Source organism: Pongo pygmaeus, chromosome 3 (assembly GCF_028885625.2).
Source record: "Pongo pygmaeus isolate AG05252 chromosome 3, NHGRI_mPonPyg2-v2.0_pri, whole genome shotgun sequence".
Taxonomy (NCBI): Eukaryota; Metazoa; Chordata; class Mammalia; order Primates; family Hominidae; genus Pongo; species Pongo pygmaeus.
In genome coordinates this window covers 140795430-140813082 of record NC_072376.2, presented here as the reverse complement: position 1 = coordinate 140813082, position 17653 = coordinate 140795430, and the positions used below count along the sequence as shown (strand labels likewise).

At 33.1% G+C, this 17653-nt stretch overlaps 1 protein-coding gene across 8 annotated transcripts in view; it reads right to left on the bottom strand.

Moving 5' to 3' along the window:
- The window catches only part of LARP1B (La ribonucleoprotein 1B), a 157665-nt gene that overhangs the window by 40408 nt on the left and 99604 nt on the right, over positions 1-17653 (bottom strand). For all 8 annotated transcript variants that reach the window (XR_010126134.1, XM_054485092.2, XM_054485090.2 and 5 more), the window contains 2 exons: positions 16764-16887; positions 650-861 (listed from right to left, as the gene is read on the bottom strand). Coding sequence is in view for 7 of the 8 variants with exons in the window: in XM_054485092.2 (XP_054341067.1) it covers positions 650-861; positions 16764-16887 (336 nt within the window). In the remaining variant the exon portion in view is untranslated. The remainder of the gene's footprint in view (positions 1-649; positions 862-16763; positions 16888-17653) is intronic.

Here is a 17653-nt window from a genome sequence, read left to right as displayed (position 1 = left end):
ATTGTGAAATCATATGAAGTCACAAAACTCAAAAATCTCACACACAAGTTACGAAACTTAATAAATAAAGTCCTTTGGTAGGTTTGTGACACAAAGATGAAATGAAGTGCAGCTTAGTGTAATTCTTCATTATACTTTCTGTTCGTCTTTAATTACACTATCCAACTGTAAAAAAGGTTTTTGTTTGTTTGTTTATTTTTAAATGGGGTCTTACTCTGTTGCCAAGGCTGGAGTGCAGTGGCATGATCATGGCTCACTGCAGCCCTGACCCCTACAGGCTCAAGCAATCCTGCCACCTCAGCCTCCCAAACAGCTGGGACTACAGACACACGCCACCACGCCCATCTAATTTTTGTATTTTTTTAGAGATGGCGTCCCACCGCATTGCCCAGGCTAGTCTCCAACTCCTGGGCACAAGCAATCCACCTGCCTCGGTCTCCCAAAGTGTTGGATTACAAGCATGAATCACCGTGCCCAACCAAAAAATTTCTTAACCTGAGAAAATATCACTATGGTAAAGTATGATTTTTAAGTGAAATATTACAAGTTATAACACACATTTTTTAATGTGATAGAAATTAAAACGTCTCATTCTGTAATGTTAAAGGATACAAAATGCAAGCCTTATATTCCTGGTTGTTTTGTATACCTTTACATCAATGGCTTTTGGTTCTTTAACAACAGGATAAAATCTTGGTGTTTTGTTAGGATCTTGTAACCTAGGTGTTCGAGGTGTTTTGGGTGTTCTTGTAGGATGAATTCTAGGAGATTCTGGAACTGCTGTAGGCAACGAATGAACCATTGCTGCCGAAGTTATTTCTGAAACATCAAATAACTTCTGAGCTAATTCATCAGTCAAATCTGCAAAATAAAAAACTCTTAAAATTATTTAGATGCTAGGAAAATATTTTACTTTGATAATAAGGATAATTTTGGAATTCTCTAAGCTCAAAGGATTTTTCACCGAAAACATTTCAAATATATAAAAACAAAAATAACAAATACTTTTTTGACCATTATCTAGCTTTATAAAATTTTTATTTTCTATATCTGTTTATGACCTTTTTTCTTTTAAAGAAAGGGTGAAGCTTCCTGTGTAACCTCCCCAATCCCATTTCCCTCCTGCTTTCCCTTCTCAGAGATAACTATCCTCTTGAATTTGGAATTTTGATCTTTTATTACATATATGTAATATTATTTTGCATAATTAACTTTATATATGTAACATAATGCTATATATATATCACTTTGTAAACTTTTTTCATGTTTTATTTATATAGCTCTAATTTGTTCATTTTCACTGCTGAATAGTATGTGGTGTACAAATATATCACAATTTATCCATTCTCCTGCAGATAGACATTTATGTTATTTCAAAGTTTTCTGTTTAATCAACAATGCTGTGATCAACATTGTTGAACATGTCTCTGTACAGGTACGAACATTTCTCTAGGGTTTATATCTGAGTGGAAACACTGAGTCAAAAGAGACATGCATCTTCTAACTTAATGACTACTGACCGCCAAACCACTTTCCATAATGATTTCACCAACTTACACTCTCACCAGCAGCACGTGAGAATTCCAACAATTCAACATTCTGGTGAAGACTGGGTTTTGTGCAAACTCTTAAATATTCTTCCATCTCATGGGATTTAAATGATCTAGTTGTTGCTAGTGAAATTGAGCATGTTTTCATATTTCTAGTTACCCTTCAGACTTCCTCTTTTGTGAGCCTGCTATTCAAATCCTTTGACTGTTTTTTTTATTCGGTTACTTTACTTACTGATTTGTTCATGAAAATCTTATGGTAAGATACCAAACAAGCCAGCAGATGAATCAAGCAGTAGCAACAAAAAAAAAAATTGGCTCTATTTCTGTGTGGTTTTTCTTCAGACTTATCGACTTTTTTTGATTCATATAACACCTTTTTGTTTTTTCACTCAACAAATATTAAGTGCCCGCTATTTGCCAAGCACTATTCTAGGCACAAATCTGTAAAGTCAAAAGTGAACTTACACATTTGCCATTTCCTCTCCCAATCCATTTTCTTCACTGTTACCAGAATGATTATTCTGAGGAGCAAATTAGATCATTTCATATTTCTGCTTAACATCCTTCAGTGTTTCCCATTTGCCTCTAGAATAAGCCTAGGCTCTTTACCCTGGCATATGAGATTTTGCTGATTTTGCCTCATCTGTTGTCATTTTCCACTTTGATCTTGGTGACACAAATAGCACCAAACTGTCAGTCCTGTTCCTTGTTCCATATCTTTTCATATGCTTTTTCTTCTGTCTGAAAGTCCCTTTCCTGCATCTTTTGTATACCCAATGCAACGGATATCATAGCCTTCCTTTAATACCCACCACAGATGTTACCTTTCTTGGGAATGTGAAGCACTCCTTGAACATCTCCTGCCAAGAGAGTTAATTAGTCCCTTTTTGTGCTGTGTCTGCATTTTATCCATTTATTGTTTCATTTATTAAATTAAAATGTATTTTCTTACATATCATCCCATAGATGCCAAGAGTAAGTCTCATTGCTTCCCAGAAAGCAACTACCACAATTGCATCGAATACTAGTGCCTACCATACATAATGTCTGGGAAAAAATATATCCTCATCAAAGGAATGCTAAACTTAATTGAATTGTGTTAATACTGTTTTCCTTATACCAAAAATACATACAATCTGGCCAGGTGCAGTGGCTCACACCTGTAATCCCAGTACTTTGGGAGGCCGAGGCGGGTAGATCACATGAGGTCAGGAGTTTGAGACCAGCCTGTCCAACGTGGTGAAACCCCATCTCTACTAAAAATACAAAAATTAGCCAGGCGTGGTAGCAGGCGCCTGTAATCCCAGCTACTCGGGAGGCTGAGGCAGGAGAATTGCTTGAACCCAGCAGGTGGAGGTTGCAGTGAGCCGAGATCATGCCATTGCACTCCAGCCTGGGGAACAAGAGCAAGACTTCAGCTAAAAAAAAAAAAAAAAATAAATAAATAAATAAATAAATATATACATATATACATACATATATATATATATATATATCGAGAGAGAGAGAGACAGAGACAGAGACAGAGACAATCCTAGAGATAAAAACACGAACATATACTGAAAAATGTGTTAAATTCAGTAACTTTGTGAAAGAAATTTTCAAAGATCTAGGAGCAGTAACAACCCAGAAAGAGTAAGCTGACTAGCACCTAGATTATGGTCTATAAATTCCAATTCCCACTAATTAGTTCTCCTCAAAGAAATAACATCTGGAGCACAGAATGTATAATCTGAGCCTGGGAAATCTTGAGCAAAAAGCAATAAAGTAGTTTTAAAAATACTAGCATAAATCAAAGGACACAGGAGTAAATCTTAGAGGTCCACCAGTCAAAAATAAAACAATTTGACCACTAAAAACAATGACTGAAATGGATTAAACACATTGAATAAATAAGCTCCATGAGTTCATAATGATACTTTAAAACTCAATCACATTTAGAGTGTCCTAGGGCACCAACTCATTATTTTGAAAACCAATAAACTGAATAAAAAGAAAGAAGCAAGCATTTATCCTTCCTTGTCTGTAAAAGTTGAATTTCAGGGTAACCAAAGAGTTGATGAAAGAACATTCTTCCCAGAAAAATTTATGTAAGGATTGCAGAAGGAATGATGGAATTAGAAGATAAACATTTTGCAATTCTACTGAAATAGAGGAAATCTAGGGAATATTCATCAATAGCTGCTAAAACCATTTGGTAAAAGATTGGAGGGAAACTTGATAATGAAAGCATCAGGCTGACAACACCTGAATCAAATCATGAATCACAGCATCAGTAAAAGTGGGAGTGATAGACATGCTATGATGCTATAGGAAATAGACAAGTCTTCCCAAGAAATATCCTTGCTACTAGGAAAAAAACCATGCCAAAACCTGAATATACTCAATCCTATATCTAAATCCTTTGTACTTATACTTAATTAGTAATACATGGGATAAAGGATATACTAAATGATATGAAGAAGATACAGTCAGGTAAATGTAGATCATAAGAAATCCTACCAGTTTCTTCAACAAATTAACCAGTTTCTTCAACAAATCATTGTCATGGAAAAACAAGGGAAGAGAAATCATTATAGATTAAGATTAACTTAATGGTGTTATCAGTCAATTGCAATGTTTGCATCTTGTTTCATCCTAGTTCAATCAAACAATTTGAAAAATATATGTCAGACAATTAGGGACAACTAAACATATACTGGGTAGTAGATGATATTAAAAATTATTGCTAATTTTGTTAGGTGAATTAATGGTGCTGTAAAAATTTACATACATACTTGTTTTATAAGTCCTCATCAGTTTGCAATATATAGTGAAGTATTTCCAGGAGAAATGATATGATTTTGAGATTCAATATAGAATACCAGGAATAGATTGGGAGGCAAGGTACAGATTTAAAAACAATGTCAAACTATTAACAATTGTTGAAATTAGGTGAGATGGATACATGGGGATTTCGTTAAACAATTCTCCCTATTGTTATCTGTATCTGAACATTTCCAACATCAAAAGCTAAGTTTTATTTGTTTTACACTTGTTTTATTCCAGGTTTGCTCAGGGTGAATTTTGCCCACCAATAAGAGTAGATATATTAATTTTGTAAGATCAACATCTATAGAGTATGTTGGTTATCTCAAAAGAAACATTTTACAAAAGTTTATAGACTATCATATACCAACTTATAATATTTTGACATAAAATTATCAAATATTAGTTCATTGCAAGAACATAAAATATTCATAGTAAATATTAAAATATTGTTACTGGAAATATATTAGGAAACAAGAACATATTAACATTTTTTGACAACTACAAGCATAAGATAATATATGAATATCATCTAGATATTATAACTTCCTTTTGCTCAAAAGCATATGTCATCTCTTGTACATGAATAGTCATAAGAGCATTTTTCATCATAGCCAAAACTAGAAACAATCCAAATGTCCATAAAATGTTGAATGGACAAAAAAATGTAGTATGCTCATTCTATGAAATAATACTTAGCAATAAAAGAAAGTTACTGATACATGCAATGACATAGATGAATCTCAAAAATATTATGTTAAGTGAAAGATTCCAAGTATATAACTATGTATCATATGATTCCATTTATATAAAATTTCTGAAAAGTGCAAAACCACAGTGAAAGAAAGATAACTAGTTGCCTCAGGCTGAAGGGGAATGTTGGCATTGACTGCAAATGTGCATGAGGAACTCTTTAGTATGATGGAATTGTTCTAAAACCGGACTGTGGTGCTGGTATATAATTTTATACATCTACTGAAATTCAAATGATACACTTAAAAAGGGTTAAAGCAGTAATTTTCAAGGTATGGTCCCAAACAGAACTATTGGCATGACTTGGGAACTTGTTATAAATGTATATTCTCATATCCCACTTAACTTACTGAATCAGAAAGTTGATACAGAGTCCTTTAATCTGTTTCAACAAGCTTTCCAAGTGAACCTTAAACATGCTAAATGTAAAAACCACTGAACTTAGGGGTGTGCTAACTATTTTACTATCTAAGATTTTCCAAATTTTATCACTACCAAATCAGATCATTGCACAGCTTCATACCTGAACCATATGAGCCTTGTCTACAGTCTCCACTGCCTTTATAAAAATAAAACTCAATATGCTGTTAGTGTTTAGTGAACGTCAAAAATTAAAATGCTACATGAGAACTGGCACTTCAGGTTTTTTATAAATAAAAATGCCTCTAAAGCAGAACTCAGCAAACTTTTCCTACAAATGTCAGATAGTAAATATTTTTGGCTTTTCAAGACATAAGGTCTCTGTTGAAACAGCTCAGCTCTGCTTTTGTAGCATAAAAACAGCGAGAGGCCATATGTAAATGACCAGCGTTATCACATTGGCCCATGGCAGGCTAGTTTCAGCCAATGGGCCATAATTTGCTGGCCACTGAACTATAGCAGTCAGATAGATATGAATCCAAATCCTGGATTTACACTTTGCTAGCAAAAAAACAAAATCATAACTATATTTTGTGTATTCAATAAAGCACAGAAAAACATAAGCATATTAAAATATATAGAGAGAGAGGCAGTATAAAAGAGAACCCAATCAAGCTTCTAGATGAGAAAAGGACAACAGCTGAGATTTTAAAACATACATACACAGACACACACACACACACACACACACACATACACATTGGATGGGATTAAAAATAGACTCTGTAGAAGAAAAGGCTAATAAACTTGAAGAGAGGAATAAAAGTTACCTAAAACAAAAACAGAGTAAAAGGACTGAAAAACAACAACAACAAAACAGAGCATTAGTGAAGTATGGGACAACTTCAAGTGCCCTAATATAAATTTTACATGTAATTGGAGTCTTGATAGAAAGAGAAAAAAGTAACAGGAAATCATTATTAATTTTCTTTTCTTTTTTTTTTTTAAGACAGAGTCTGACTCTGTCACCCAGGCTGGAATGCAGTGGTTCGATCTTGGCTCACTGCAACCTCTACCTCCCGGGTTCAAGTGATTCTCGTGCCTCAGCCTCCCGAGTACCTGGGATTATAGGTGTGCGCCACCACACCCAGCGAATTTTTGTATTTTTAGTAGAGATGGGGTTTCACCATGTTGGCCAGGCTGGTCTCGAACTCCTGACCTCAGGTGATATACCCGCCTTGGCCTCCCAAAGTGCTAGGATTATAGGCATGAGCTGCCACACCCAGCCTATTAATTTTTTAATTAAAATTTTAAATTTAAAGGAACAGCTGAACACTTTCCAAATTTGATTAAAAATGTATAAACACACATTTTAAAAATTCAGTGAGTTCAAGCACAAGAAACATGAAAAGTACAGCAAAGCAATCGTAATTAAGGTGCTTAAAATAGGTGACAAAGAGGAAACATTAAAAGCAGCCAGAATCAACAGAAATTGAACCGAAAACAGAAAAGCAACCTCAACAACAGAAAAAAAAAGAAATTGAGAAAAAATAATCAGCCAATCCTTAAGAACCTGTGAGACAACAAAAGGTCTAGGAGAGAAGAAATGCAGGGCTAAAAATTTTTTTTAAGGAAGTAATAGCTGAAAACTTCCCAAATTTGTCTAAAGTCAAACCTACAGATTTAAGAAACAGAGAATCCCATCCAGGATAAACTCAAAGAACTCCATACCAAGGCACATCACACTCTACTTGCTGTAAACTTAAGATGAAAAAAAAAAAAAATCTTGAAAGTCGCTAGAGATGCATCACTTGTAGGGAAACAATTTGAATGACTATAAATTTTTATACCAAAAACCATGGAGGACAGAAAGAAGTGGTACAACAGTTTTGAATCACTAACAGAAAACAATTGTCAGTCCAGAATTCTTTATCCAGTGAAAATATCCTTGGCAATGAGGTGAAATAAAGACATTCTCAGAAGAAAGAAAACTATAAATCATAGCCAACTGAACTGCTTTAAAAGAATTGCTAACCTGAGTATTTCAGACAGAAGAAAATGATAACAGAAGGAAACCTGAAACATCACAAATAGAGGAACAGCAAGATAAACAGTAAAGGTCCAGACAAATATAATAGACTATTCTCCTTTTAAGTTATTTAAAACACACTTGAAAGTAAAAAATAAAACATTGTCTGATGGGCTTTTTAACATATGAAGATATATAAGACAATTATTACATAAAGAAATTTCAGCTGAGTGTGGTGATTCATGCCTATAATCCCAGCACTTTGGGAGGCTGAGGTACGAGAATCTCTTGAAGCCAGGAGTACTAGACCAATCTGGGCAATGTAGTGAGACCCTGTCTCTACAAAAAATAAAAAAATTAGTTGGGCTTTGTGGCATGCACCTGCAGTCCGACCTACTCGGGAGGCTGAGGTGGTAGGATTGCCTGAACCCAGCAGTTTGAGGCTGCAGTGAGCCATGACTGCACCACTGCACTCCAGCCTTGGCAACAGAGTGAGACCCTATCTCTTTGGGTGGGCTGGTGGGGAGAGAAAGGAAAAAAAAAATCTCTATGGGGGTTAGGTTTCTACATTCTTATTGAAATGGTAAAATATTGATTCCAAATAAACTGAAAAGTATGTGTTTTGCAATCCCTAGAGCAATCACTAAAAACAATTATACAAAAAAAGATATATATGTCCAAATTCATAGTACATAAATTAAAATGTAATGGAAAAAGTTACAAACAACACAAAGAATGCACAAAATGGGCAACAGAAGCAAAAAAAAAAAAAAAAAGAGAAAGAAAATGAATAATAAAAAGGTTGACCTAAATCCAAACATACCAATAATTACATTAGTCAAAACACACCAATTAGAAGATATACTGTCAGACTGAATAAAAAACATGACCTAACTATATGCTATCTATAATAAACTGACTTCAAATATAATGATATAGGTAGGTTAAAAGTAACAAGTTGGCAAAAGATACATCACATACCATGAGAAAGAAATGAAAGAAAGCTGGAATGGCTATATTAAAATCAGACAAACTAAATTTCAAAGCAAACAAGGATAACATATATGAATGAAAGGGCCAATTCACCAAGATGACACAATATACCAATGAGTATAAGGTGAACTAACAAAAGAGCTTCTAAATAAATGAAGCAAAACACAACAGAACTGAAATAGGAAATAAACAAGTCTGCAATTATAGGTGGTGACTTCAACACTCCTCTCTCAGTAAGACAGAACCAGTAGACAAAAAATCAGCAAAGATATAGAACTCGTCAACACCATTAACCAACTGAATTGAACAGACAATATGGAACATTCTACTCAAAAATAGTATAGTAAACATTCTTCTCAGATGCATATGGTACATTCACCAAGACAGACTATATTGTGGGTGATAAAATTGGCAAATTAATTAAACAAATCTGAAATTAACAAATTAATCTTAAATTTTAAAATAATGTAAAGTATGTTCTCTGGCTATAATATAATTAAACTATATATCAATAAGATTAATAACAGAGGGGTAACTGAAAAAATTCCAATCACTTGGAAATTATACCGAATATACTCCTAAATAATCCATAAAGAGGAAGTCTCAAAAGAATTTAGAAAATGTTTTGAAAAGAATAAAAATTAATAAAATACAACGTATCATAATTTGTGGAATGCAGCTAAATCAGTGCTTAAATAAAAATATATAGAATTAAGGGCTGTGCTCATGGCTCATGCCTGTAATCCCAGCACTTTGGGAGGCCGAGGTGGGTGGATCATTTGAGGCCGGGAGTTTGAGACCGGCCTGGCCAACGTGGTGAAACCCAGTCTCTACTAAAAATACAAAAATTAGCCAGGTGTGGTGGCACAGACCTGTAATCCCAGCTACTCAGGAGGCTGAGGCAGGAGAATCGCTTGAACCCGGGAGGCAGAGGTAGCAGTGAGCCAAGATTGTACCACCGCACTCCAGCCTGGGCGACAGGGCGAGACTCCGAGATTCTGTCTTAAAAAAATATATAGATAGATAGAGATAAAGATAGAGATAGTGATAGAGAGAGAATATTAAATGCTTATATCAGAAAAGAAACTCTCAAATCAATAATTTAAACTTCTCCCTTAAAAATTAGTTTTCAAAAAAATAGATTTCAGGAAGCTATCCAAATTTTAAAAATTAAACAAAAACACTTCTAAATAGCTGATGTATCAAAAAATTAAAAAGCAATTAGAAAATATATAGAACTGAATGAAAATCAAAACACAATAACACCTAAAATACTGCTTAGGGGGAAATTCGTAGCATTAAATGGTTATAATAGGAAAGAAAAATGGTGTCAAATAAATGATCTAAGCTTCCGCTCAAACTAGAAAAGGAGGAACAAAATAAGAAAAAAAGAAATAATAAAGAGCAAAAATTAATAAGACTGGAATAAAAATAAAGTAAATCAATGAAAATAAAACTTAAAAAAATTAAACTGATGAACCTCTAGCTAGATCGATCAAGACAAAAAAGACACAAATTTATAAATAGGAATGAAAGAAGAGACATCTCTACAGAACCTACGAACAGTAAAAGGAGAAAAAGAGCATATTATAAATTCCAGGAAATGAAAAAATTCAATAGGTACAAAAGCTCACCTGAGAAAAAAGACTTACTTAGTCTTATGTTTCTTAAATAAATAAATGTGTAGTTTAAAACATTCCAATAGTTTCAGGCCCAGATGGCATCACTGGGGAATGCTACCAATGTGTAAGAAATAAACAATTGTGGACAAACTCTTCCAAAATACAAAAGAAGGAACACTTAACAACTCATTTTATGACGCCAGCACTCCTCTGACACCAAAATCAGACAAATATAATCCAAGACAATGAAAAAAAAAACAATATTCCTCATGAATATAGTATAAAAGGCTTCAAAAAATATGTAAGCAACCTGAGTCTAACAATATATAAAAGGATAATATAATAACTAAATGAGGCTTATCCTGAGAATCCAAGACTAGTTCAACATTTGAAAACCAATCAATGTACTTTACAACACAAACAGACTAATTAAGACAAGCCATATGACGTGAGCCACTGCACCTGGCCCAAAAGATACACTTAAAAAATGAAAATATAAGCCCCAGGTTCTGAGAAGATATGTGCAAATTACATATGTACATATGTAACAAAGGACTTGTATCCAGAGTAAAGAACTCTCAAAGCTCAGTAACGAAAGAAACAACTCAATACAAGAAATGTCCAAAGATTTGAGCAGGCACTTTACCAAGCATAAACTGATGGCAAATAAGCACATAAAAAGATACTCAACAGCATCAGTCACAATGAGATACTACTATTAAACGGGCAAAATTTTTTTTTAAAAAACTAACAATACTAAATGCTGGTGATGATGTAGAGCAACTGGAACCCTCATATATTGTTGGTAAGAATGTAAAATGGCACAACCACTTTGGAAAAGTTAGACAGTTTCTTAAAAAGTTATACTTACTGTATGATCCAACAGTGCCACTCAAAAGCATTTACCCAAGTGAAATGAAAACATATATTCACATAGCAACTTGATACTCATAGCAGCTTTATTCATAATCACCAAAAACAGGAAAACAACCTATATGCCTTCAACTAATAAGTGGATAAATAAACTGTTTACATCCATGCAATGGAATACTACTTGTCAATAAAAAGGTAATACAAACACACAAAAGCATGAATAAATCTGAAAGGTACTATGCTAAATAAAAGGAGCCAGACTTAAAAGGCTGTATTTTATATGACTCCATTTATATGACATTCTAGAAATGGCAAAACTACAGGGATAGAAAATAGAAAACAAACTGCCAAAAACTTGGCATGGGTTGAATACAAACAGGCATGGAAAAATTCTCAGGGAGCAATGGAAATGTTCAGTAACTTAACTAGGTGGTGTTTACATGACTGTATTCATCTCTCAAAGTTCCCAAAACAATATACATAAATGGTGTGAAACTTACTGAATGTAAACTATATTTTAATTTTTAAAAAAATATGACCCACAAAGCTCAGGCAACAAAAGCAAAAATAAACAAATGGATTGCATCAAATGAAAAAGCTTCTTCTGCACAGCAAAGGAAACAATCAACAGAGTGAAGAGACGACCTACAGAATAAGAAAAAATACTTGCAAACCACACATCTGATTAGGAATTATATCCAAAATACATAAGTAACTCAGACAACTCAATAGCAAGAATGCAAATAATCCAATTAAAACATGGGCAAAAGACCTGATTAGAGATCTCTCCAAAGAAGACATAACAATGCCAACAGGTATATGAAAAGGTGCACTGGTGCAGCCATTGTGGAAAACAGTATGGAGATTTGTAAAGAAATTAAAAGTGGAATTACCATATGACTCAACAATCCCTCTTCTGGGTATATACCCAAAGGAAATGAAATCATCACCATAGAAAGATATCTATCTGCACTCACATGTTCATTGCCACATTATTCACAATAGCCAAAATATCAGATATGGGAACAACTAAAGTATGTGTCCACTTATGATAAACAGAGAAATGGTGATGTGTGTGTATGTATATGTGTGTGTGTGTATATATATATGTGTATATATGTATATATACACATATATATATATAGAGAGAGAGAGAGAGAATAGAATAGAATTAAGCCTTTAAAAAAAGGAGATCCTGCCATTTGCTACAACATGGATGAAACTGGAGGACATTATGCTAAATGAAATAAGCCAGACACAGAAAGAAAAATACTTCATAATGTCACTTATATATAGAATCTTTAAAAAAAAAAAGTATATAGATGTAGATAATAAAGCAGTGGTTACCAAGGGTGGGATAAGGGAGAATGGGGAGATGTAGGTAAAAAAATACCAAGTTGCAGATATGTAGGATAAATAAGTCTAGAGATCTCATGTACAACCTGAGGGCCATAGCTAATAATATTATATTATATTTGGTATTTTTGCTAAGAGAGATTTTAGGTGCTCTTGCCACAAAAAAAGGTAACTATGTGAGATAATGAATATGTTCATTTGCTTAACTATTGTAACCATTACACTATATATATATCAAAACATCATGTTGTACACCTTATATATAATTTTTAAGAGGAAACAAAAAAATATAACTGGATATTTGTAGGGTGATCAGAATGAAAGGAGGGAGACAGGCTAGGAGTTCATTACAATTAACCAAGGAGAAAACGATGGTGACTTTTACAGGGTGATACAGATGGAGAAAGTGAGAAGTGGTTAGATTCTAGATATATTTTAAATATATATGAATATAACTTTCCAACAAATAAGATATGGAATTTAAAAAACAAATGGATCAAAAATGACACAAATGTTTTGACCTGTGCAACTGGAAAAATGGAGGTAATATTTAGAGATGTGAAAGTCTAGGAGGAAAAGTCCTTGGAGAGGGGTGGGAATTCAGAACTTAGATTTTGGACATATGAAATTTAACATGCTTATAAAATATACAAGTGGAACTGTTAACCACACAGTTGAATATTTGTCTGCAATACAGGATGGAGGTCTGGTCTATACATATTAATTTGATACTCATTAGTATAATAATGCTCTTTAAAACCCATGAGACGATGCTATTACACAAGGAGTTATTGAGGATTCAAAAGAGGAGAAATTTGAGGACTGGGTCCTAAAGCATCCAAATTTTAGAGGTTAGGGAAACACTGAAGAACTAGCAAAAAAGACTCCATGAGGCAGAAGGAGAATAAGTGAATAAGTATCCAGGAAGCAAAAATGTGTTTCAGGACAGAGCGATTAATTTGATCTAATGCTGATGTCAGGTAAGATGAGGACTGATTTGACCCCTCTTATATATGGAGATTTCTGGTGGTATTATCAGTAGCTGATTTGGGATGTGGAGGACAGAGGCCTGTTTGGAGCAGGTATAGGGAATAAATAGGAATATAGATACTGAAGACAGTGAAAATAAACTCCTTCTTTATGCCTTAAATTCTATAGTGTAATAGCAATACCAACTCTTTTCTATTAGGATCATTCTTTTATATGATTTCCCATCCTTTACCTTCCAATCTTTCCATATGTTATGACATATAACTAGCATAAAGTGAATTTTTTTCAGTCCAATTAATTTTAAGATTAAAATTATCTTTTAATTTGAACATTAATCTATTCAACATTTCCTGTCATAGCAATATATTGGGTCAAATTCTATCTTTTAAATTTTTGCTTTATTTTTATATTTTTCTGTTCATATATTTAAAAACCAGAGATTATAGCACACGAATAAAAATTAATAAATTTTACATAAATTTTAAAATAGAGTTGATACACACTCATACCGACCAACTAGACCAATACATACATAAATTCCAGATGCTAGCAAACACATTTGCAGACCCTCCAGATGGGATTTCCCCTACCCTCAGGAGTAAATTAATATATTAATTTTTTATATTAATAATTCCCCTTGCTTCTCTTCATGGCTCCTATGTGCTATGCATCTATCCATGAATTTTATACTTTATGTAACAGCATTACACTGAATGAACTTCTTTGTTCTAACTTATTTTATACATCCTATTTTTTTATTTTTTTATTTTTTTCCTATATTTTTAGATTAACACATTTTGTCACATGTAACGTTAGTTCTTTCATTTTCCACTGCTGCCTATTTTTCCTACGTATGAATACACCACATCTTATAATACATTCTACTATAACTGGGCATTTTTTAGTTTTCATTTGCTTTTTTCTATTATGAACAATAATACTACAAATGTTCTCTTGGTAAACATTTGCAACAGTATGCCCAGGCTGATCTCAAACTCCTGGGCTCAAGTGATCCTCCTGCCTCGGCCTCCCGAAGTGTTGGGATTATAGGCATGAGCCACAACGGCCTGCAACAGTATCTCTTGAAATGAAACTGCTAGGTTATAATATGGTGTATCGCTATGGTTTTAATTGGAAAACCTCAGTAAAAATAGCATCTTTTCATATTTATTGGCCATTTGGTCTTCCCAAATATGAAACTGATGTTCATGTTTCATTTACTACTTTTTCTATTAATGTTTGCCATTTTTCATATTAATTTTTAAGGTTTTAGATTTCTATGATATTCTTTGTTAATGTCATGCAATGCCAAATTTATCTCATTTGTGACTTGTATGCTTTCTATGATGTGCAAAGGAATACACATTCTCAATTTTAAAGTATTCAAATTTAACAAGACAAAAATCAAGCAATTTAACTGAGCATCTCTAGTGGGACACACTAAGAACTTTAAAGAAAACTTTGAAGTATGAAGTTTTTAAAAGTTTACAGTTTAAAGAACTCTAAAAGAAGTTACCTTTCAGTATTTATAATATTATTATTTAATGTTATTGTTATTCTGGAACTATTATATCATAGGATTAGCAAATAAATAATTATGTTACTGTGGTTAGGAAGAAAGATTTTTTATATATAAGTAAAAAGCAATACAACTACAAAATCAAAGAAATTAAAATTAAAACCTATAATCTTAAATTTAGACAGAAAATATCAACATGAATACATAATATATTTTTCTCCTTAAAAAATTTCCTAGCTCTTTCTATTCAAAAGGCCTAGAAACAAGGACCAACTGAGTAGCAGATCTGGTACGACAAAGCTCAACCTTGTGTGGGGGCTCAACCTTCTGTGGGGTGGGAAACATTAAAGTCAACAGTCCAACTCCATTATTACTGAGCAAGAAAATGAAAGGTGGCTTTAGAGCTAAGTCAATAAACTGATAACTGGCACAGGTATCAATAATAATAATAATAACTATAATAGAGTGAAACCCATCTCATGTATTTATGAGTTCACAATGATCATTTAAAAACAAACAAAAACTTCATTAGTCACCAGCGAAGAATGTTAACGAACAAGCTAGTACTTTGAAACTAGTAAACAAAGGGAAATAATTCAGCACTGACTCATTTTCCTGTAAGAACTCTATCTCAGAATAAATAAATATTCTGGGGAAAGTTCTCTTTATAAAAGTATTCTACCTATTAAGGTAAGACGTAATGATTAAAAATAGAATCATCACTATTTTGCAACCCCTAGTCAAATAAAAGCTTCACTCACTGATCATCAATGACTGCTAACATTACAAAAAGAGACAATAGAGCATTATGTACCTCCTAATAGTATTCAATACTACATATGACATATTCTTACAGAGATTTGAGTCTTAATCTAATCAAGTCTCTATGCTGAACTAACAGTTATAGATAATTCAGGACTAGAAAACAGGTTAAATGAAACCATGGGGATGCAATCAGCAAAATTCAGAATGTGAGAAATTCTACAGGACAAACAACCCAGTTTCTTCAATACCAAATTGCAAGGACCAATAAATTATAAGGCAAAAAATAGTAGAAACCTGTAGACTAAAAAAGACGTATCAATCTATTGCAATCTATTTGAAGAAACTGGAAAAAAAAGTGATGAATGAGGAAATTTGAACACTAACTAGATATCTAACATTAAGGAATTACTGTTAATTTTAGATATGATAATGTCCTGCTATTTATGTGTTAAAAGATATAGCCCTTATCTTTTTAAAGACACATACAGAAATCTTTAGGGACAAAAAAATATGAATCATATGATTGAGAATTTGTTTAAAAATAATCCAGAGGGAGGTATAGGAGTGACTGGAGTCAAGACAAAACAAAATTGGGTATGAGATGATTAAGCATAACAGGTACATGGGAGTTTTATTATAAAATTCACTCTATCTTTGTATATGTGTGACTTTTTATAAATCATTTTTTTAACCACTTTCAGGAAAAGACTATACCAAAATCAGTTATACTTGTCTGAAATGTCAGATTCAATTTATGGATCTCCCAATGTATTTATTCACACTCTCACACAGAGCTAAGCCCTTAAAACAAAAGAATGACTCTAGCGCATTCTAAGGATCAGTGAGTCAGTGCAAAATTTTATTTTGGGAAGAGAAACATTCCCAGCAATCTTAAAATCACATCAGATACATAAAGAACCAACAAATTCTGCCTACTTCTAAGTAAGCCTCTGGCTTTGAGCATAATCTGGTGTGATAATAGAAGTTCACAAAAGGATAAAAGTTGAGTTTTAAAATTCTAGCATTTTACCATTTACCTAATGATTTTCCACAAATAAAGAAAAAAAAGGAGCAATTTTTAAAAACAATTCAGAACTGCTTTAATACTATTCAGACACTTACACAAAAGCAGATTTACATACCTTGCCTGGACTGTGAAGGTGCTACAGGAACTTCTTGGTTTGGCTCAAAAGGAAGTTCAGGTGTTAGGTTTTCAAACTGCTCTTTACTAATGAGATTTAGCTTCTTAAAGTTCTCAACTTCTTGCTGAAGTAGAATGGAGGAATCTAATTACTAAACTGGCTAACAGAGTAACCAATAGACAATAATTGATACCAACCTCAAAAAAATGAACTTCTAAAACAGGGATTAATTACAATGGAGTGAAAAAGATGTTCTAATAAAGAATCTAGCATTAAACTTAATAACAACATTCAGAATCTAAGAGGCATATAAAACCCTAAAATATTATGACGATTTTATAATTTAAAAACATTATAAGAGCACACATACTAATCATTAATTATTTGTTGAGCATTTACATACAAGACTACCAGGTATTACAGACGTTACAAAGTAATCTAATACATGTTCCCTACCATTAACGAATTTATATGTTAGATGAAAAGGAAGAAATGAACACGTAAAAATAAATAATATTAGGTAGTATGTGAAGAGCAATATTGGTATAAGAATGACGATCATCAGGAAGCCATCACAGGAGAGATGGGACAAAAGCAGCTCTTGAAGGATGAGAATTTAGAGAAAGGGAGAAACATTCTAAATAGGTAATGTGAGCAAAGATAAGAAGCTTTGAAAAAGCAATGTGTTTATTAGAAAGTAATTAAGTGAATAAGAAAATCTGTGTAGAACCAGTGGCAAAGAGGCCTGATGAGGAAGTTGGAGAAAGCTACTAGAAGACCTTTAACACTGGGTCAAGAAGATTTCACTTTGTTTTATAATAATTGGATGCATGTGATAAAGATAAATCTGGATGGCCCTGGATAGCTGCAGTAAAGAGACTCAGTATATT